The following is a 21498-nucleotide window of genomic DNA, read 5'->3' as shown; positions in this document are numbered from 1 at the left end:
TTGTTAAAGAATAACTGATCTGACACACATTGTAATGATCATATTCATATAAATCCTGTCATGATCAGGCTACCCAACAATATTTAGTGTAGAAAGTTAAATGTTTTTTCTTGACATGTGTTTATTAATAGATATAATTGATCTGACTTAATTGTGGGCTTAATTAACGGTTTCTTCTTCTGACGACAGATCAGAGGTTTGATGTGAACGAGAGAGTTTTTTCAGAGCAGTAAAAACATCAGCAGATGAGCAAGTTCTGCAGGGGGTAATTTTTTTAGTTAAAAATAAACCCTTCAGGGTTCTATACAGGGGATACAGTGATCTCTACAGAACGGTTGTGTTTTTGGTTGTTTGACCTTCTGGGTGTCCTTACGTTACCTTTGGAAAACGTTACTTTTTGGTTTGGTAACAAACCAACCCTCAGAACCACAGGATAATGTTATGAGAACGTTTTGTGTTACCAGACTTTAGGTCTAACATTTCATAAACTAATAAACACTTGGCCGCTCCAGCAGTGGTCAGTTTAATTATATTAGACAACAATATCATAGTTTCTGTCCCAGCCTTGATTAGTTACCGCTAGCATTAGCATGCTGTTGCTAGCCACGGCGTGGGGTTAAACTAACTAAAGACTGAATCCTCCAGGGTCTGAGCTTCTAAAACACTTACATCAGGTCCATATTCTCAGTGAAGCCAAAGCAGGTGTTGGTTCAGTATCGGATATTTATAATCGATGCTCAATGTTGTATTTTTTCCAGTATCGGCTCCGATGTCGGAGGAAACCTGTGACTAACGCTAACTAACGCTAACTGATACATGTAAACCTATGGCAGTGGCTAGGCTAAGCTACGCCATAGGCTATGCCTTAGGAATGAATGGGTTGCTAAGCTAACGTTAGCTGCACTCGCAAATTCAAAATTGCAGCGGTTCAGCAGCAGTAGTAATAATATCCTATGTTTGCTTTATCTATGGTTCAAGTCAAATCACAGAGACCTGCAGCAGAGGAAACACAGACAGTATGGATACCTGCTCAAATGAATATCTCGCTTTAATACCACTTTTAGTATTGAGGGATCTATGTTCATACATATTTTATATTTATTTATTTAATTAATTTGATCTGTTTTCTCATGCTCATAAACTTGCCTAACTCGTAATAATTATAAAAGAGGTCAACATTACTTTGCAGGTTGTGAGAAATGACCTATATTCTATTCCATGATATTGATAATCATGATTCAAACATCCCTGACGTCCCTGAACGAGACACGAGTGGTCAGACTCTGTGAATGAAGTGACCTGGACTAAGCTAACAGTGGTCAGAGTCTGTGAATGAAGAGACCTGGCCTAAGCTAACAGTGGTCAGACTCTGTGAATGAAGTGACCTGGACTAAGCTAACAGTGGTCAGAGTCTGTGAATGAAGTGACCTGGACTAAACTAACAGTGGTCAGAGTCTGTGAATGAAGAGACCTGGCCTAAGCTAACAGTGGTCAGACTCTGTGAATGAAGTGACCTGGACTAAGCTAACAGTGGTCAGACTCTGTGAATGAAGTGACCTGGACTAAGCTAACAGTGGTCAGAGTCTGTGAATGAAGTGACCTGGACTAAACTAACAGTGGTCAGAGTCTGTGAATGAAGTGACCTGGACTAAGCTAACAGTGGTCAGAGTCTGTGAATGAAGTGACCTGGACTAAGCTAACAGTGGTCAGAGTCTGTGAATGAAGTGACCTGGACTAAGCTAACAGTGGTCAGACTCTGTGAATGAAGTGACCTGGACTAAGCTAACAGTGGTCAGAGTCTGTGAATGAAGTGACCTGGACTAAGCTAACAGTGGTCAGACTCTGTGAATGAAGTGACCTGGACTAAACTAACAGTGGTCAGACTCTGTGAATGAAGTGACCTGGACTAAACTAACAGTGGTCAGAGTCTGTGAATGAAGTGACCTGGACTAAGCTAACAGTGGTCAGAGTCTGTGAATGAAGAGACCTGGACTAAGCTAACAGTGGTCAGAGTCTGTGAATGAAGAGACCTGGACTAAACTAACAGTGGTCAGAGTCTGTGAATGAAGAGACCTGGACTAAGCTAACAGTGGTCAGAGTCTGTGAATGAAGTGACCTGGACTAAGCTAACAGTGGTCAGAGTCTGTGAATGAAGAGACCTGGACTAAACTAACAGTGGTCAGAGTCTGTGAATGAAGTGACCTGGACTAAGCTAACAGTGGTCAGACTCTGTGAATGAAGTGACCTGGACTAAGCTAACAGTGGTCAGAGTCTGTGAATGAAGTGACCTGGACTAAGCTAACAGTGGTCAGAGTCTGTGAATGAAGTGACCTGGACTAAGCGAACATGTAAATGCACGTGCCTGGTTAAAAGCCGTTACCTGATGATTGTCGCCTTGAAGGAAAGAGAAGAAGCTCAGCTCTGAGGAGAAACACAAACACAGCAGAGTGAGCACATCATCACAGGCTTTGACCCGCAGGCCGTGGTCAGGTGGTCCACAGTCTTCTCCTGGGTGTGAGTGTGTGGATGCTGATACCTGACAGGTCGTTGGGCGTGTGGTAGTACGGCCGGTAGTCCTGGATGAGGGGGGGCACAGGGGGGATGTAGCCCGTGTCCACAGCGGGCATGCTGGGCGTCCGGCTCACCGGCGACGCCTGGTGGTGCAGGTTCAACACGCTGGACATTTGAGAACAAGGACAGACTATATTTAGCACTGAAACGTTCAGTATGAGACGGTCAGGTCAGAGGTCAGGATAAAACATGGAGCTCTGTTTGTGTTTTGTTTCATTCAGACACGCTTCAGTAACACGTCTAAGGGTCTCAGGGAACAGACTTTTTATATTTCATCAATAGGATTTAAATCTCAAAACATTACATTTTCCAATAGAGCAGAATGAGACACTTATTGTCTCTCACTTCCACAATTCCGTCCCTAATCAATCCTCTAGATCAGGGGTGCCCAACCTTTTTGTCTCCGCGGGCCAAGCACGGCGATGTCAAGCATGAAACACATATAACTGCAAATAATAATAGTATTTTTTTCGATAGCCTACATTTGCATTTGATTCTATCTATGCAAATAACATGCTATATTAAAACATCTAACTATGGAAAAAGCCTAGTTTCAGTAGAACAAAATCAACAATTGTAGCAATTTAGTGCAAAATGTAGAAAAAAACCACCAACAGTGACTTTACCTCATTCGTAAACTCAAAGAAAATGCCACATTAGATTATTTTGAAAGTGTCAGTTCAGCATCAATTCTTTTATAAGTCATGTTTTAACATATACTGTTGTTGACGTCAAAAACCTTTGCAATAAAAGTTGGAAACTGTGAAAGTTTAGCTACATCGCTCTGTGATTGATAAATACCAAGACACCACAACAGTGTTTCCTTAACTTTGCGAAAGGAGAGAAACAGCGCCCCCAATTTGACGCTGGTGGTCAAAAAGTGTACTGCATCTATATTTACCATTGAGAATGAATGGAAGCGAGTTAATATTAACCACACGCAGTTCTAAAGTAGGTCACTCTCTGGCGGGCCAACAGAATTGAGGTTCTGAGCTTTCAAACAAGCAATGGTGTGTTTACATATTGTGAAACTGTTGTGTCTTATCTGCTGATTTGTGCAGCTCAAGTTCAGTTGTGTCTTTTTAAACCACTCAGAGCATCCTACAAACGTTACTTTAAGGTTTCTCTATCGTCATATGGCGTCGCTTTGGCTTAAAGGGGCTAGATGCAAGTTGGCCATTTTATACTCACTACTGCCACCTCAGGTCATACGTGTAACTGCAGCTTCTATATTAAGCTCGTGCATGACGGCACTTTTTGAGAGTGCTGGGGTCCCATTTATAAAGCTCACGTACGGACAAAAGGAGGCCGAAACCTTCCGTACGAACTGTTCTGCGCCAAAGGTGGTATTTATAGAAATCAAACATGAAACTTTACGCACTCGGTTTGAACCGGTCGTACGCAGTCCACACGTTACAGAAGTGCGGCACAAACGCGAGGAGATGCGAGGGAGCGAGGGGAGGGGAATTTGAGGAACATGTTAAACTGCTGAGCTTTCTTCTTCATTTAATCATCACCTTATTCACCATAAATGATTGGTAATAAAATATAAGCATTAAACGATAGGCGTTGAGTAAAGCATTTACATATTTTGTTCTTCTACTTTGAGTGTCACAGATTACTTATAGGCAGATTCTCACAGACAGTTTTATAAATGAGACCCCAGAGGCAGTTGTGGTGAACAGGTCTGCGCTCATTCTACACCTTAGGACATGGAGGAACATGTAGGGCAGGGGGAGGCGAGTTTTCTTGGCGGAGGGACGATTTTTGTTATAGTGAACAAACCGAGGGCCGAAGCCGCTGATTATTAGCCCAAAGTAAAGCACAACACTGGAAACATGACCATCTTAAATGAGATAAATGACTTAAAATTGCTTGAATTAAAGTTCTTCTATGTTGAATTTGAGTCGGTTTGAACTAATCCCAAGATACAAATGTTGTAGCGCCAACGGAACAAGAATAAAACCCACTCATTGATTTTCACGTGAAATGACAAAAGAGAATAACTACTACCTAAGGTTTTATTTCATCTAAGACCAGACCAAATCTACTCAAACCTTAGATTTAATCTGTTAATTCAATAAAACAACTGTTCTTTTTCCAGTGCACTTCTTTCAAATGCCAGTGTTGTACATCATATATGACCTAACTGGGTGTATTGACAGTATTTCTACCTTTTTCCTCCCATTTAACTCTAATAGTGTTAAAACACTCCCTGATTTGTGTAATAATATTTCTAAAAATCATCTTGAGGGCCAGAGGTTCTGTGCAAGAGATCCAGATTTGGCCCCTGGGCCTGACGTTGCCTACCCCTGATGGAGGGGGAGGAAAATTGATTGACTGATGCAGATACAGAGAGCCTATCTCATCGGCCTGGAGACTGGTTGGAGACTGGTTGGAGACTGGTTGGAGACTGGTTGGAGACTGGTTGGAGGCTTGAGTTGCAGTCGGTCACAGAGATGTCTCCGGAGAAAACGAACAGGTTCAACTTCAGCGGAGTCTCTACATGGTCTGCGAGAGGTGGGCGTGTCCTTTATTGAGACCGCGCTCACATGGAGACTGTTTCCGATGTTCGTTTTCACCGAGACGACCCGAGACTCGCTTATCTACAGGGACATCTTGGAGACATGTCTGACCAGTGGCAACTTGAGTCTCCAACTAGTCTCCGGGCCGGTGAGCTCGGCGCTTCACACACGGACATGTGCACTGACCCTTTGTTGATGACAGGGGGCGACGTTGGGGACAGAGACGGACAGGCCCTCTTGATGGGGGGAGGCAGAGGAGCCGGCTGAGCTTGATGGTGCTGCTGAGGTGGGGCCTGGTGTTGGGGCTGTTGAGGAGCTTGGTGATGCTGCTGCTGTGGGACCTGGTGTTGGGGCTGTGATGGAGCTTGGTGATGCTGCTGCTGTTGTTGAGGAGCTTGGTGTTGGGGCTGTTGAGGGACTTGTTGCTGCTGTTGCTGTGGTGGGTCAGGAGAGTCTGGGCCCTCTTCGTCAGAGGAGCTGTCCAGGGTCAGGTCGATCACCTCCACCTTCTTGCTGCTGCTGTGGTTGGCTGCGGTGGAGGAGCCGCGCTGATCTGAGGCGGAGCTCCGACACGAGCCTGCGAGAGGAGAGACCGTTTAACACACTGATGGAGATGCTGAACAACTGGGGTCCCAGAACTGATCCTTGTGGGACCCCAGTTGTGCATCCTCACACACTTAGACTTAGACAGGAGGACATGATGGTCTGCTGGCCTTTCACAGCTTCCTCTGTCCAACAGAAAAACAAACTGCACTGAATGTAACTAATTATTCAAGTAAATTAAGCGTTTTAAATACAAAAAAGTAAATATCTCAGTTGTTTCTTTTCATTCGGTCGATATTCTGCCACAATAATCGTGACTGTAAAGGTGGGGGTGGAGGTGGAGGTGGGGGGCACGGCGGTGTAAACTAACATCCCCATAGTGATGGTTCTGTATGACGTTGCTATGGAGACAGACCGTTTACCGCGCGGGGATAATTGACCAGAATCAAAGGACCCAAACAGGAGCCGTGGAAGAGCATTCGGCTGCTTCTCCCTCTCTCTCCGTCTCTCTCCCTCTCCCTCCCCCCTTCTCCCTTTCTCTCTCCCTGTCGCTCTCCCTCCCTCTCCTTTTCTCTCCCCCCTCCCTCCCTCTCTCCCTCACTCTCCCTCTCGTCCTCCTCTCTCTCCTCTCTCCCTCTCTCTCCTCTCTCCCTCTCTCCTCCTCTCTCCCTCACTCTCCCCCCTCTCTTCCTCCTCTCTCCTCTCTTCCCTCTCTCCCCGTCTCTCTCTCCTCTCTCCCCCGTCTCTCTCTCCTCTCTCTCTCCTCTCTCTCCTCTCTCCCCCCTCTCGTCCTCCTCTCTCTCCTCTCTCCCCCCTCCCTCTCTCTCCCTCTCTCCCCCCTCTTCCCCCCTCTTCCCCCTCTCTTCCTCTTCTCTTCCTCCTCTCTTCCTCTTCTCTTCCCCCCCTCTTCCCCCCTCTTCCCCCTCTCTTCCTCTTCTCTTCCTCCTCTCTTCCTCTTCTCTTCCTCTTCTCTTCCTCCTCTCTTCCTCTTCTCTTCCCCCTCTCTTCCTCTTCTCTTCCCCCTCTCTTCCTCTTCTCTTCCTCCTCTCTTCCTCTTCTCTTCCCCCTCTCTTCCTCTTCTCTTCCCCTTCTCTTCCCCCTCTCTTCCTCTTCTCTTCCCCCTCTCTTCCTCTTCTCTTCCCCCTCTCTTCCTCTTCTCTTCCCCTCTCTTCCTCTTCTCTTCCCCCTCTCTTCCTCTTCTCTTCCCCCTCTCTTCCCCCTCTCTTCCTCTTCTCTTCCCCCTCTCTTCCTCTTCTCTTCCCCCTCTCTTCCTCCTCTCTTCCCCCTCTCTTCCTCTTCTCTTCCCCCTCTCTTCCTCTTCTCTTCCCCCTCTCTTCCTCCTCTCTTCCCCCTCTCTTCCTCTTCTCTTCCCCCTCTCTTCCTCTTCTCTTCCTCCTCTCTTCCTCTTCTCTTCCCCCTCTCTTCCTCTTCTCTTCCCCCTCTCTTCCTCTTCTCTTCCCCCTCTCTTCCTCTTCTCTTCCCCCTCTCTTCCTCTTCTCTTCCCCCTCTCTTCCTCCTCTCTTCCTCTTCTCTTCCCCCTCTCTTCCTCTTCTCTTCCCCCTCTCTTCCTCTTCTCTTCCCCCTCTCTTCCTCCTCTCTTCCTCTTCTCTTCCCCCTCTCTTCCTCTTCTCTTCCCCCTCTCTTCCTCTTCTCTTCCCCCTCTCTCTCCTCTTCCCCCTCTCTCTCCTCTTCTCTTCCCCCTCTCTTCCTCTTCTCTTCCCCCTCTCTTCCTCTTCTCTTCCCCCTCTCTTCCTCTTCTCTTCCCCCTCTCTTCCCCCTCTCTTCCTCTTCTCTTCCCCCTCTCTTCCTCTTCTCTTCCCCCTCTCTTCCTCTTCTCTTCCCCCTCTCTTCCTCCTCTCTTCCCCCTCTCTTCCTCTTCTCTTCCCCCTCTCTTCCTCTTCTCTTCCCCCTCTCTTCCTCTTCTCTTCCCCCTCTCTTCCTCCTCTCTTCCTCTTCTCTTCCCCCTCTCTTCCTCTTCTCTTCCCCCTCTCTTCCTCTTCTCTTCCCCCTCTCTCTCCTCTTCCCCCTCTCTCTCCTCTTCTCTTCCCCCTCTCTTCCTCTTCTCTTCCCCCTCTCTTCCTCTTCTCTTCCCCCTCTCTTCCTCTTCTCTTCCCCCTCTCTTCCTCCTCTCTTCCCCCTCTCTTCCTCTTCTCTTCCCCCTCTCTTCCTCTTCTCTTCCCCCTCTCTTCCTCTTCTCTTCCCCCTCTCTTCCTCCTCTCTTCCTCTTCTCTTCCCCCTCTCTTCCTCTTCTCTTCCCCCTCTCTTCCTCTTCTCTTCCCCCTCTCTCTCCTCTTCCCCCTCTCTCTCCTCTTCTCTTCCCCCTCTCTTCCTCTTCTCTTCCCTCTCTCCCCCCTCGCCATCACTCTCCCCCCTTCCCTTCCCTCTCTCCCTCACTCCCCCCCCTCTTCCCCCCTCTCGTCCTCCTCTCCCCCCCCTCCCTCTCTTCCCCGTCTCACCCTCCAGCCCGTTGTAGGATCCGGCCGACACCTCCTGCACTTCCTTCCTCGTCCTCATGGGGGCCCAGCTGCCGTCCTCTTTGAACTGGATCTCGTCACAGTCGGCGCAGTTGTTGAGGATCTCCACGAACAGCCTGAGGAGCGAGAACAAACGTGAGGAACGTGAGGAACGTGAGGAACGTGAGGTCCACGTGAGGAACATGAGGTCCACATACTCATAAAGTCATAAAAGAAACACTGTAAAGGGTAAGTTTAGTCTTTTTTATCCTCTGACATTAAAGCTACGACATGAAGGGAGACATATTGAGCCTATTGAGCATGTTTTACGTGGGCGGCCTCACCCGTCGATGATGAGGTGCTCGTAGGGGGCCTTCTTGTCGCACACGGGGCAGACCCAGGTGGGCTTCTTCTCGTTCATCTGGAGGTAGAGCGTGGCGTCGAAGCACTGCAGGTGCGAGCAGGTGAGGGCGCGGCACGGCACCGTCAGCCGCATCTTCCCCAGCTGCTCCGGGACACACAGAACACACGGGTGAGCCCAGGTTCTCACAACGTTCTCACAACGTTCTCACTGCTGCTAAAGGTGCCCAAGATCTGCTTCAAACGCCTCAGAGTCAGAGTCAAACCCGGGACCTTCACGAGAGGAAGTGTGAAGGTCCTGTGACTTGTTCATAAGGTGGTCAAGCCGGGGGAAAGATCTGAGGACAGGCGGGTCAGGAATGCAAACAAGAACCAGGGGCAAGTCCGGACTCAACCAGGAATGAAAACAGTGGGAGGACAGGCCCCGGCAGAGGTCCCGGCACAGGCCCCGGCACAGGCCCCGGCACAGGCCCCGGCAGAGGTCCCGGCAGAGGTCCCGGCACAGAGCAAGAGCAGCGGTTCTCAACAGGTGGGTCACGAGTACATCTCTCTCAATATATATATGACTTATGGTTATTATTTTACTAAGATACTTTTTTAATAACAAGAAAATAATTCTTCAAGACTTGTCAAATATTATGGCTGGGACGACCACGTCATAATACAGTGAGTAATTATGATAAGAAATGTGTTTACCTTAAAGGGACTAGATGCAAGTTTTTTATACTCACTACTGCCACCTCAGGTCATACGTGTAACTGCAGCTTCTATATTAACCTCTTAACTCCCACCTGAACCGATCACATTCTCTCCAGTTTGGCTTTACCCAAATCCAAAAGCTTATTGGGAAAAAAAGTGTCAAAATGAGAAGAAAATGAGGATGTAAACGCAACAAAAAAAAAGCGATAAAAAGTGACAAAAACTCAACAAAAATTTGACAAAATGTGACAAAAAATGCACAAAAGAGCAGCAAGAAAGTGACAAAAATGTGACAATGAATTGAAACAAAAAAGCGATAAAAAGTAACAGAAAAACCCAACAAAAAAGTGTCAAAAGAGCAGCAAGAAATTGACAGAAGTGCAACAAAAAAGTAGCAAAAAAGTGACAAAAAGCAACAAAAAAGATGGCAAAGATGAGAGGAAAAAAACACGGCAGGAAAAGCATCAGTTTTATGGGTCTTAGCTTTCAAATGAGGCGTTACTCTGGCCTTTAGGCAAAGAGGAGAGAATGAGTTCAGTTTAGGCGGATGGTAAGAGGTTAAGCTCGTGTGTGACGGCACTTCAGACCCGAAGTAACACCTTTCTGAGTGACAGGATTTTCGAGGCAGTTTCCAGGTCTGAGCTCAGTCCACACATCAGGACATGGAGGAACATGCTTTAAACTCCGTATAGTCCCTTTAACTGGGCTCACCTGACAACTGAGCCCTGAGACACAACACCATCCATTTTTTTTTTACCTTTATGAAACTGAAACACAATTTGCAGGTCCGAGCCGATATTTCGTCCCAGCCTTATTTAAGGCGAGACACTGCAGGTGAATAGGGGGAAAAAATAAATGCAGAAATATCAATTTGAAACTTTTGCTGAACATCACAGATATAAATATGAGGAAAAAATGTATTGCATTTTAACTGTCATTTTATGTTTTCACATAAAAATAAGGCATTTTGAGCATTAAAATGGCCAAAATTGCCTATATTTTGGGCAACGAAATCAAAATAACGAATTGAACCAGATGAAAATGTATGTTTTTATTTTATTGACATATTAGTAATTAAGATTTTTTCAGAGGGGATTTTGGATATTTTGTTTAGTTTTTCAATAAACTAATCATCAGTGAAAAAATCTGTAAAAACTCAAATTCCGCCTGTTTTTTTTGGTTTCAAAGCTGAATAAAAGGAATTAGATATGAAAAAATCCTTCTGAAAAAACCTTCAAAATATTGTTATGTCCAAGACTGGAAAGTTTGGAGTCTGTTGTCGTGGTGAGTTTTGTCATTTTTATCTCTGACATGAAAACTAAGATGTAAAGGGAGGAAAATAGATAAAAGTCTCCACTTCGACCACTGCGTGAAACATCAATACTTTCACCTAAAGTGTCTCGCCTTAATATCGTTACTAATCCATCACTTATTTTATTGTTGCTGAACAATATAAATATGACTGTCTCGTATGATCCACCTCGGTCTCCCCGTGCGGCCCCTCCCCCGCCGGCTCTGAAGGACCAGACGCCTCCTCTCGCACTTCACAAGAACATCATGGAAACAGCAAACCAACGATGTTCTCCTTGTTTTTGAGTGAAACATCTGGCCTCATAGTGACATGGTTACATAAAACTCCTTTAAAAAGATCTCATAAGGACAGTCTGATGAACTGATGAAATGCCTTTGTGCAGGTGAACACAGTCAGCTGTTGCACGTGAGACACAAGTGAAACTCAGCAGTGACGTGCTTGACTCACCGGACACAGCAGGGACACGCGCAGGCTGGTGGTGGCGATCTCACTGTCGGGGTCAGCGGTCAGCTTCTCTTTGACTGGACACCACAGAGAACACTTGGTTTGGACATGTTTTACAGAGAGAAAAACTGCTTTGTGACATATTAGCGGGTTTTCATTCGAAAGCATGTATTTACTGTTTCTGTTTTAGCTTTTTTATTGATGAGGATGAGGATGAGGATGAGGATGAGGATGAGGATGCAGTGACGGGGCAGACGTACTGAGCGCTCGGGAGTGGTCAGGGTTCCTGATGCCTTTGGCTCGTAGTCTCTGTAGCAGAACTGTGGACGTCTGCTGCTTCACCAGGTACACGGCCAGGGAGTAACTCTGCAACACAAATATATATATATAATACCACACATTACACACAATCATCATCACAAATACCACACGTTACACACACGTCACAAATACCACACATTACACACAATCCATCACAAAACACACACAATAATATTATAGATTTAGATTTGTGTGATGTTTATAGTTTCACTTCCTTAGTGGACACTGACAGGAAGTGAATGAGGACAACAATTTTAAACTGTTGCCGTGCCGACCATGTTAAGTCAATACAGACGCCCATCTATGGTCATGTTGGAAAACAGTTCAGGGGGAAAACAATTGAGAAAAATCTAAACTTTCTCTAATTATTCAAAAACTACTTTAACAAATGCTGAATATAGTTTATACTAAAGAAAGAAACAAAGACATGGGGAGGAGCAAAGAGGTTCAACAGCCCATAAATACATGAATAATGGAGAATGCTAACATGATGCTACATGTTAGAATTGTGCTAATGCAAACGCTAGCTAGTGCTAACTACGACTGCTGTTTTTACACTTCTACTGTTAATAAACATCCACATGGGCCTGATTTACACTTGACTTTATTTGTATGTGACAAATAAGTTCATATTTCACCAGAAAATGGATAAAAAGAGAGAAAAATATTGTGTTTCCCAAAAAGGGAAAAAGGGAAAGAATTGGAAAAAAAAAATGGGGAAATGTTTTGGAAAAAATTAGGAAAAAATGTATGTGGGATATCTGTTCTAGGCTGTTCTGTTCTGTTCTGTTCTGTTCTAGGCTGTTCTGTTCTGTTCTGTTCTGGGCTATCCTGGGCTGTTCTGTCCTGTTCTGTTCTGTTCTGTTCTGTTCTGTTCTGGGCTGTTCTGGGCTGTTCTGGGCTGTTCTGGACTGTTCTGTTCTGGGCTGTTCTGTTCTGGACTGTTCTGGGCTGTTCTGTTCTGGACTGTTCTGTTCTGGACTGTTCTGGGCTGTTCTGTTCTGGACTGTTCTGTTCTGGACTGTTCTGGGCTGTTCTGTTCTGGACTGTTCTGGGCTGTTCTGTTCTGGACTGTTCTGTTCTGGGCTGTTCTGGACTGTTCTGTTCTGGGCTGTTCTGGACTGTTCTGTTCTGGACTGTTCTGGACTGTTCTGTTCTGGACTGTTCTGTTCTGGACTGTTCTGGGCTGTTCTGTTCTGGACTGTTCTGGGCTGTTCTGTTCTGGACTGTTCTGGGCTGTTCTGTTCTGGACTGTTCTGTTCTGGGCTGTTCTGTTCTGTTCTGGGCTGTTCTGGGCTGTTCTGGGCTGTTCTGTTCTGTTCTGGGCTGTTCTGTTCTGTTCTGGACTGTTCTGTTCTGGACTGTTCTGGGCTGTTCTGTTCTGGACTGTTCTGTTCTGGGCTGTTCTGTTCTGTTCTGGGCTGTTCTGTTCTGGACTGTTCTGTTCTGGGCTGTTCTGGGCTGTTCTGGGCTGTTCTGGGCTGTTCTGTTCTGGACTGTTCTGTTCTGGGCTGTTCTGTTCTGTTCTGGGCTGTTCTGGGCTGTTCTGGGCTGTTCTGGACTGTTCTGTTCTGGGCTGTTCTGTTCTGGACTGTTCTGGGCTGTTCTGTTCTGGACTGTTCTGTTCTGGACTGTTCTGGGCTGTTCTGTTCTGGACTGTTCTGGGCTGTTCTGTTCTGGACTGTTCTGTTCTGGGCTGTTCTGGACTGTTCTGTTCTGGGCTGTTCTGGGCTGTTCTGGACTGTTCTGGGCTGTTCTGGACGGTTCTGTTCTGGGCTGTTCTGTTCTGGGCTGTTCTGGGCTGTTCTGTTCTGGGCTGTTCTGTTCTGGGCTGTTCTGGACTGTTCTGGACTGGACTGTTCTGTTCTGGACTGTTCTGTTCTGGACTGTTCTGTTCTGGACTGTTCTGTTCTGGACTGTTCTGTTCTGGACTGTTCTGGGCTGTTCTGTTCTGGACTGTTCTGTTCTGGGCTGTTCTGTTCTGGACTGTTCTGTTCTGGACTGTTCTGGGCTGTTCTGTTCTGGACTGTTCTGTTCTGGACTGTTCTGTTCTGGACTGTTCTGGGCTGTTCTGTTCTGGACTGTTCTGTTCTGGGCTGTTCTGGGCTGTTCTGTTCTGGACTGTTCTGGGCTGTTCTGTTCTGGACTGTTCTGTTCTGGGCTGTTCTGGGCTGTTCTGTTCTGGACTGTTCTGTTCTGGACTGTTCTGGACTGTTCTGTTCTGGACTGTTCTGGGCTGTTCTGTTCTGGACTGTTCTGTTCTGGGCTGTTCTGGGCTGTTCTGGACTGTTCTGGGCTGTTCTGGACGGTTCTGTTCTGGGCTGTTCTGTTCTGGGCTGTTCTGGGCTGTTCTGTTCTGGGCTGTTCTGTTCTGGGCTGTTCTGGACTGTTCTGGACTGTTCTGGGCTGTTCTGTTCTGGGCTGTTCTGGACTGTTCTGTTCTGGGCTGTTCTGTTCTGGACTGTTCTGTTCTGGGCTGTCCTGGGCTGTATAGAGTGATAAGTGCAGGGGCCTCACTCTGCCGATCTCGCCCGTCCAGGACACCACGATGGTGTTGGGGACGGTGGTGGACAGTCGGACCAGGGACGTGATGTTGATGGCCCGGCTCGGACGCTTCGGCTCCACGCCGTTCTTGGTGGGAGGGAGGTAGCCCTGGACAGAGAGAAAAGACCTGGACTCAGTTACTCGTCTTTGTGGAAAGAACTATTCAGCAGAAAGCTGGACTGTAGCGCCCCCTCATGGTCTGACCAGGAAGTGCAGGTTTGTGTTTTACATCCGCAAAGCATCAGGAGCGCGGGTCATTAGGACTAGGCGTTACCGTGGAGACGTCAGCGACTCGGCCGCGGTGAGAGAATGTTCAGTGTTTAATTAACGCTGGGGGGGGGGGGGGGCTGGGGGGACAAACCCAGCCCCCTCGGCGCCGCACTCGTCACATCAACGTTAGCAAAAAGTAAAGTGGCGTGATTGTTAAAGGGGGAGTGTTATGCAAAATGGACTTTTTCAAGCTTTCCATCATGTTATTATGTCATTCCCTCATTAAAAACATGCCTGAAGTGTTGCCTTGGCACATTCACGTATTTCTGAGTAATCTGTAAAAACTCTGATGGCGGCCATTTTAGGGATAGGTTTGCCTGAGTCCTCCTAGGAACGCCCCCACCTCCTGGAGACGCCTCCGAGCTTTCGTCACCAGCCGAGTAACCAACCACTGCTCCTCAGCAGAACCCCCTCCCCACTGATGCCACAGACAGCGTGTGGAGGGGGCGTGTCTAAAGGCTCAGAGGTTCTTAAAGAGACAGAGGCCTATTTCAAGACATTCACTACAGCCATTTTGAGAGAGACATTTTATACAAGGCAGTTATTCTAATTTACTGCATTTACAGACCAACAGAAGGTTTGTCATCATTGTAGTGTGATATAGACTGGTGCTATGGGACTGACAAAAGCAGAACACCCCCTCTTTAAACAACAGCTTTTGAGACGCTAGCACATTTAAATGATTAGCTAAGCTAGGCTAAGCGCTAATCAATGATAAAAGACTGTTTTTATTTATTCGATGACGCCAAAATTCACACTTTCCCACAAAAACCACAGGAACACAAACCGACTGAGGACAAGGACGTCACATCTCATTAAAACGAGCCTCACAGCTACATGAACGCGTCATCAGAAGGACGACAAAGCTACAAAACTAATCGGAAAACGTGCTCTGTTCAGATGGGGTTTAAAGGAACAGGCCGGTGTTTTCCATACTGAGATCTGTTCTTACCTTAGACGAGTTCATGTGTACCTGTCTGGTCTTCACGCGTGCCCTCAGTCACGTTAGCACAGACGGCGTTAGCATTTAGCCTCTGCTCCTCTATAGCTCCAAACCAGGTGAAGATAGAAGTTACCGAGCTCTTCCACGTTTTCCCTATTCCCTAGTGCAGTAAAGTGAAGATATTACTGCGCAGACGCCGAACTACTCCTGGTATTATTACGCCTCACAATATAGTTCCCCTTTTTATCCGCTCAGAAAATCCACATTGTTTAATTCTGTGTAATTATTATAGAGCTTGGTAGCTTCTATCTTCACCTGGTTTGGAGCTACAGAGGAGGAGAGGCTAAATGCTAACGCCGTCTGTGCTAACGTGACTGAGGACACGCGTGAAGACCAGACAGGTACACATGAACTCGTCTAAGGTAGGAACAGATCTCAGTATGTAAAAACGCTGGCCTGTCCCTTTAAGAGGTTAAAAAGGGGGGAATACGCTTGTCAATCACGGCCATGGGGAACTGGAAGGATCCGCCTGACCCCAGATCCAGGTCCGGGGCCAGGCGGAGTCCGTTGATTGTGAGGCGGTCAGCGTGTCCCTGTGGGTCTGGACTCACGGGCAGGGTGCAGGGCTTGCCGTTGACTTTGACGCTCAGGTTTGGGGGGAAGTGGTCCTCCTGTGGACAGCTGGTCTCCGACAGACAGAAGCGCAGCTGGACCTGGACCGAGAAGTCGCACTTGGCCCCAGAGACGTCCCTGAGAGAGACACGCAGCACAGGACAGGAGTTAGACAGCACACGGGCGGGGGAGGAGGTCGTCATCTTGTGTGTTCTTTTAGTTGGTGATACAGGAGGGTGTAAAGAGAAAACTACACATCATTGATCAGCTCTCCAGTCAAGTCCGAGTCAGTGGGTCACAGGGTCAAGTCTCACTTTAGCCACAGGAAAATGGAAACAGTCTTTTAACCCCTTAACTCCCACCTGAACTGAGCACATTTTCTCCAGTTTGGCTTTACCCCGATCCAAAAGCTTCTGGAAAAAAGGTGTGAAAATAGCGACAAAACTGAGACGAAAACAATGATGGAAATGTGACAAAAAAGTGACGAAAAAAGTGACGAAAAAATGATTAAAAAAGTGAGAAAACTTTGACAAAAAATGGATAAAAAAAAGACAAAAAATGTAACAAAAATGTGACAAAAAATGATTTAAAAAAATGACAAAAAATTGATAAAAAAAATGACAAAAGTGACGAAAAAGACAAAAAGAGACAAAAAAATGTGACAAAAAAGGTGACAAAAATGTGACAAAAAATGATTAAAAAAGTGAGAAAACTTTGACAAAAAATGGATAAAAAAAGACAAAAAATGTGACAAAAAAGACAAAAAATTGATATAAAAAAGAGACAAAAAATGTGACAAAAAATTGATTAAAAAAAAACTACTAAAAAGATACAAAATGAGTTGAATACCCCCCAAAAAAGATAGAAAAAAATGTGATGACGTGAGGAAAAAGATCCATTTAGATGAGTTTTGTAGGTCTTAGCTTTCAAATGAGGTGTTACACTGGCCTACAGGATTTGGGTAAAGCTGAACTGGAGAAAATGCTCTCGGTTCAGGCGGGAGTTAAGAGGTTTAACATGAATAAAAATAATATTTTTTATCTTTGTTTGTGAGTGTTTCTGTCAGTGGTTCCCCTGTAAGGCCCCAGCCCCTGTATACTCAGATCCGCCCCTGCTCACAGTAGATTCTGCACAGCCGTCAGTCCGGCGGTCACTGGGTCGAGTCTCCACCTCTGCTATAGCGCTGACTGTATCTGTGCCAAATTTCACCAAAAACAAAACACAACCCTCTGGGAAAAACGGGGGGGATGCACGATAATATCAGCCAATAATTATCGCCATTTTTGACGCTATCCCAGATGAGCCGCTAAAAAAAATTGTCAGATAATTAGGCCTGATAATTATAAGCTCTAATTGCGTTGAATCTGCGGCTCCACCTCGCTGCCTTTCTCTCTCGGCCCCGCTCGTCCTGCAGCCCGGAGCTGCTGCAGACTCAGGACAGCAGGTTTACAGCAGCAGATACACGCTCTCCACGGCCGACTTCTGCACGGCTTTAGCTGAAAAACACGACGAGGATTCCAGAGAAACAGCTGTGCAGGCGCTCTCCGAGAAGGAAGAGTTTTTACACTTTTTACATCGAAGTCACTTCAACATTAGCATCGCAACAACATGAGAAAAAGACGAGGAAATGCGAACCTCTGACCCGCTCACGTGAGTTACTGGAGCAGAGCGAGGCCTAAACCCATGTATTATCTTTGTATTTCTGATCAAATAAACACGACAGCCCCGTGACTGAAGCGCTATGAACGAGAGAAGTTCTGCTCCAGTTTTTTACCACACGAGGCACAAATGCATAAATGAGCCCAATGCAGGAGAGTCTTGTTTTTGTGCTGTCGTATCGTATTATTAGTCAGAATCTGTCACAGATTTGGCATCACTTCTCTCTCATGTCAGAGACGCCTCTAGACTCAGTGAAATACTGTAATACTGTCTATATTCCAGTACTGTAAATAAGAATTCATTAATACGATGTCAACAAAAAGTTTTAAAATAAGATGTGACACAGATGAGCAGAGTCAGACCTGCTCAGATGATGGAACTGCAAAAACCCAGAGACTCAAAGTAAAACTCATTATTTGATTTATATTTATACACTTGTATGTGTGTTGGGAGAGTTTATACATTTTGGGCAGAACTTCTGTATCGGGACATGTCGGGTCAGACGTGCATCACTACTGGGAAGTGTCTGTGTGAGCTGCTTTAAGTGGAGATCAATGTGAAGACAAGTCCTGGTGAACAGAGTTAGTTTTAGTCCTGGTCTAGACCTGGTTCAGCTCGGTTTAGCCTGGTCCTGGTACAGTCCTGGTTCAGACCTGGTTCAGTCTGGACTCACATTGAGCTGCTGATCTGCTGGACCTGCTGTGGGGTGAGGGCGAAGGCGAAGCACGTCTCCTGAAAGCGCTGGCTGTTGTCGGAGGCTGAAACACAGAAGAAGAAGCGAGCAGGTCAGAGGCTTTGTCCATCTGTCCATCTGTCCATCTGTCCATCTGTCCATCTGTCCATCTGTCCACCTGTCCATCTGTCCAACTGTCCTACTGTCCTACTGTCCATCTATTCTACTGTCCACCCATTTGGTAATAACTCGGACTGGGTTTTTTCCAATACCACTACTTTAATGATACTTGCTGTTCGATACCGCCCCCTACAGGAGCATTTCGGGCAGTACCTTCAGTTTAATGACACCCAGCCCTACTGAAAACACCACGCTAAGTGATAGTCAGAAGTGTATTTGGAGTTTTTCGCTTCATTTTGCAACAAAACCTTGATTTACAGTAACAATAATGAGCTGCCTCTGTTAAAGGAATAGGCCACCGTTTTTACATACTAAAATATGTTCTTAGCTCACTTTAGTCGAGTTAATATATCCCCGTCTGGTCTTTGTCCGTGCGCTCACACATACGCAGCCTCTCCCACATGTCACATAGCTCCGAAAAAGCTCACGATAGAAGCTACCAAGCTCTTCCACGTGTTCCCTATTTAAATAAAGTTACGTGAAGTGTTTTCATGCGAAGTATATTTACACAGAAATGTAACATGTCGATTTTATAAGCAGATAAAAAGGGGAACTATATTGTGAGGCGTAATGATACGAGGAGTAAAACGTCCGCGCAGTAACTCCTAAAGGTTATTGACGGAAGTGAGCGGGGGAAGTCTTTAGGAGTTTTCGGAGCTATGTGACATGAGGCTGCGTATGTGCTCCGTTTGCCTGGCAGAGCGCACGGACAAAGACCAGACAGGGATATATTAACACGTCTAAAGTGAGGTAAGAACATATCTTAGTATGTAAAAACGGTGGCCTATTCCTTTAAAGAACAAATGACACATTAAACATGGTTAGCCCCATCGGCTCTGTCGGGCCCCACGGGCCCCACGACCCCCACGGTGATGAACGGCTCTGATCCAGAGAAGAACCAAAGCGCCGCATGGAGGTCGTCTCATTCATTAGTTCAACTACAAAACACACTGATCTCTCCTTTGGATGATTTAGCCCGTCCTCGCACCGCAGCCTCCCCATCCTCCCCCTCCTCCTCCCCCCCCTCCTCCCCCGCAGCCTCCCACTCCCCCTCCTCTCTCCCTCACTCCCTATTTTATCTCTTTCCCCTCCTCTCTCTCGCTCCTCCCCGTGTTCGCCCCCCACTTCTTACCCTTCTCTCTCTCTCCTCTCCTTATCTCTCTCTCACACCTCCTCTCTCTCTCCCCCGCTCCTCCCCCTTCTCTCTCTCTCTCCCCCTCCTCTCTCCCTTCCCCTTCTCTCTCTCTCCTGCTCCTCCCCCTTCTCTCTCTCTCTCCCCCTTCTCTCTCTCTCTCCCCCTCTCTCTCTCTCTCCCCCTTCTCTCTCCCTCTCCCCCCCCTCTCTCTCTCCCGCTCCTTCCCCCTCTCTCTCCCTTCCCCTTCTCTCTCTCTCCCCCCTCTCTCTCTCTCCCGCTCCTTCCCCTTCTCTCTCTCTCTCCCGCTCCTTCCCCTTCTCTCTCTCTCTCTCTCTCTCTCCCGCTCCTTCCCCTTCTCTCTCTCTCTCCCCCCTCTCTCTCTCTCCCGCTCCTTCCCCCTCTCTCTCCCTTCCCCTTCTCTCTCTCTCTCCCCTCTCTCTCTCTCTCCCGCTCCTTCCCCTTCTCTCTCTCCCGCTCCTTCCCCTTCTCTCTCTCCCGCTCCTTCCCCTTCTCTCTCTCTCTCCCGCTCCTTCCCCTTCTCTCTCTCTCTCCCCCCTCTCTCTCTCTCCCGCTCCTTCCCCCTCTCTCTCCCTTCCCCTTCTCTCTCTCTCTCCCCTCTCTCTCTCTCTCCCGCTCCTTCCCCTTCTCTCTCTCTCCCCCTTCCCCTTCTCTCTCTCTCTCCCCTCTCTCTCTCTCTCCCGCTCCTTCCCCTTCTCTCTCTCTCTCTCTCCCGCTCCTTCCCCTTCTCTCTCTCTCTCCCCCCTCTCTCTCTCTCCCGCTCCTTCCCCCTCTCTCTCCCTTCCCCTTCTCTCTCTCTCCCCCTTCTCTCTCTCTCCCCCCCCTCTCTCTCTCTCCCGCTCCTTCCCCTCCTCTCTCTCCCCCCCTCTCTCTCTCCCCTCCTCTCTCTCTCTCCCCCTCTCTCTCTCTCCCCCTCCTCTCTCTCCGCTCCTTCCCCTCCTCTCTCTCCCCCCCCCCTCTCTCTCTCCCCTCCTCTCTCTCTCTCCCCCCTCTCTCTCTCTCCCCCTCCTCTCTCTCCCGCTCCTTCCCCTCCTCTCTCTCCCCCCCCCCTCTCTCTCTCCCCTCCTCTCTCTCTCCCCCTCTCTCTCTCTCTCCCGCTCCTTCCCCTTCTCTCTCTCTCCCCTGCTCCTTCCCCTCCTCTCTCTCCCCCTCTCTCTCTCTCTCTCGCTCCTTCCCCTTCTCTCTCTCTCCCCCTCCTCTCTCTCTCTCCCCCCCTCTCTCTCTCTCCCTTCTCTCTCTCCCCTGCTCCTTCCCTCTCTCTCTCTCTCCCCCTCTCTCTCTCTCTCTCGCTCCTTCCCCTTCTCTCTCTCTCCCCCTCCTCTCTCTCTCCCTTCCCTCTCTCCCCCCCCCCCTCTCTCTCTCTCCCCCTCCTCTCTCCCCCCCTCCTCTCTCTCCCTTCTCTCTCTCCCCTGCTCCTTCCCTCTCTCTCTCTCTCCCCCTCTCTCTCTCTCTCCCGCTCCTTCCCCTCCCCTCTCTCTCCCTCCTCTCTCTCTCTCCCCCCCTCCTCTCTCTCTCTCCCCCCCTCTCTCTCTCCCGCTCCTTCCCCTTCTCGCTCCGAACAGGCCAACTATAAATAGCCAAGTGCCTTCTCTCTCACTCCGTCTCACTCCGTCTCACTCTCTGCGGAGGAGACGGCTTCAGCGCCTTCACTGTTGGAGAAGAAAAGCTGCAGGTCACGGAGCCTCCCTTTAAAACCTGTACCTTTGATCACGATCACAGTGTTGAGATTCATTAATGTTTTAATTTGTGACGAGTTCATAATAAAACCCTGACAAACGCTGAAGTGGAAACAGACACATTAGAACATGTCTCTCAGTCAGATCTTCATTAAGGACATGATTCAGGCTCAGCACTTTAGACTCAAAGTTTCACTGCAGACACTAAACTCCATCTACTCATTTATCTTCCATAGCTACACGCTACACGCTACATACATGTATGTGCAGGCGAGACGTGCAGGCGAACACGCGAAAGGATTGAATGCAAACGTCAGCTGAACATTACTCATATAAATAAAACATGTCATGTTTTCTGTTATTTTTTGTTTCCATAAATTTTATGCCTAAAAATATTAACGAAATGTAAATAATGGATAAACCCAGAAAGGAAATGACCATATTTGGATTATAGCGTCGTCTCGGGGAGATTATGAATGAATACGTGAAGGTCTTATTTATCCTCTGACATGAAAACTAAGATCCTTCCACAGGGGCACTTCCACAGGTGCACTTCCACA

General features: G+C 47.5%; 1 protein-coding gene across 2 annotated transcripts in view; it reads right to left on the bottom strand.

The window, feature by feature from the left end:
* The window catches only part of LOC306962064 (E3 SUMO-protein ligase PIAS1-like), an 80915-nt gene that overhangs the window by 1018 nt on the left and 58399 nt on the right, over positions 1-21498 (bottom strand). For both annotated transcript variants that reach the window (XM_079555101.1, XM_079555102.1), the window contains exons 3-12: positions 17930-18014; positions 15597-15735; positions 13746-13880; positions 11168-11273; positions 10911-10984; positions 8437-8597; positions 8096-8229; positions 5283-5673; positions 2537-2676; positions 2381-2421 (exon numbers count right to left, since the gene is read on the bottom strand). In XM_079555101.1, the coding sequence (XP_079411227.1) occupies positions 2381-2421; positions 2537-2676; positions 5283-5673; positions 8096-8229; positions 8437-8597; positions 10911-10984; positions 11168-11273; positions 13746-13880; positions 15597-15735; positions 17930-18014 (1406 nt within the window). The remainder of the gene's footprint in view (positions 1-2380; positions 2422-2536; positions 2677-5282; positions 5674-8095; positions 8230-8436; positions 8598-10910; positions 10985-11167; positions 11274-13745; positions 13881-15596; positions 15736-17929; positions 18015-21498) is intronic.

This window comes from Gobius niger (genome assembly GCF_951799975.1).
Source record: "Gobius niger genome assembly, chromosome: 4".
In the NCBI taxonomy this organism is placed as follows: Eukaryota; Metazoa; Chordata; class Actinopteri; order Gobiiformes; family Gobiidae; genus Gobius; species Gobius niger.
Note: the sequence above shows the minus strand (reverse complement) of the source record. Positions and strands in the feature narration are given on the sequence as shown.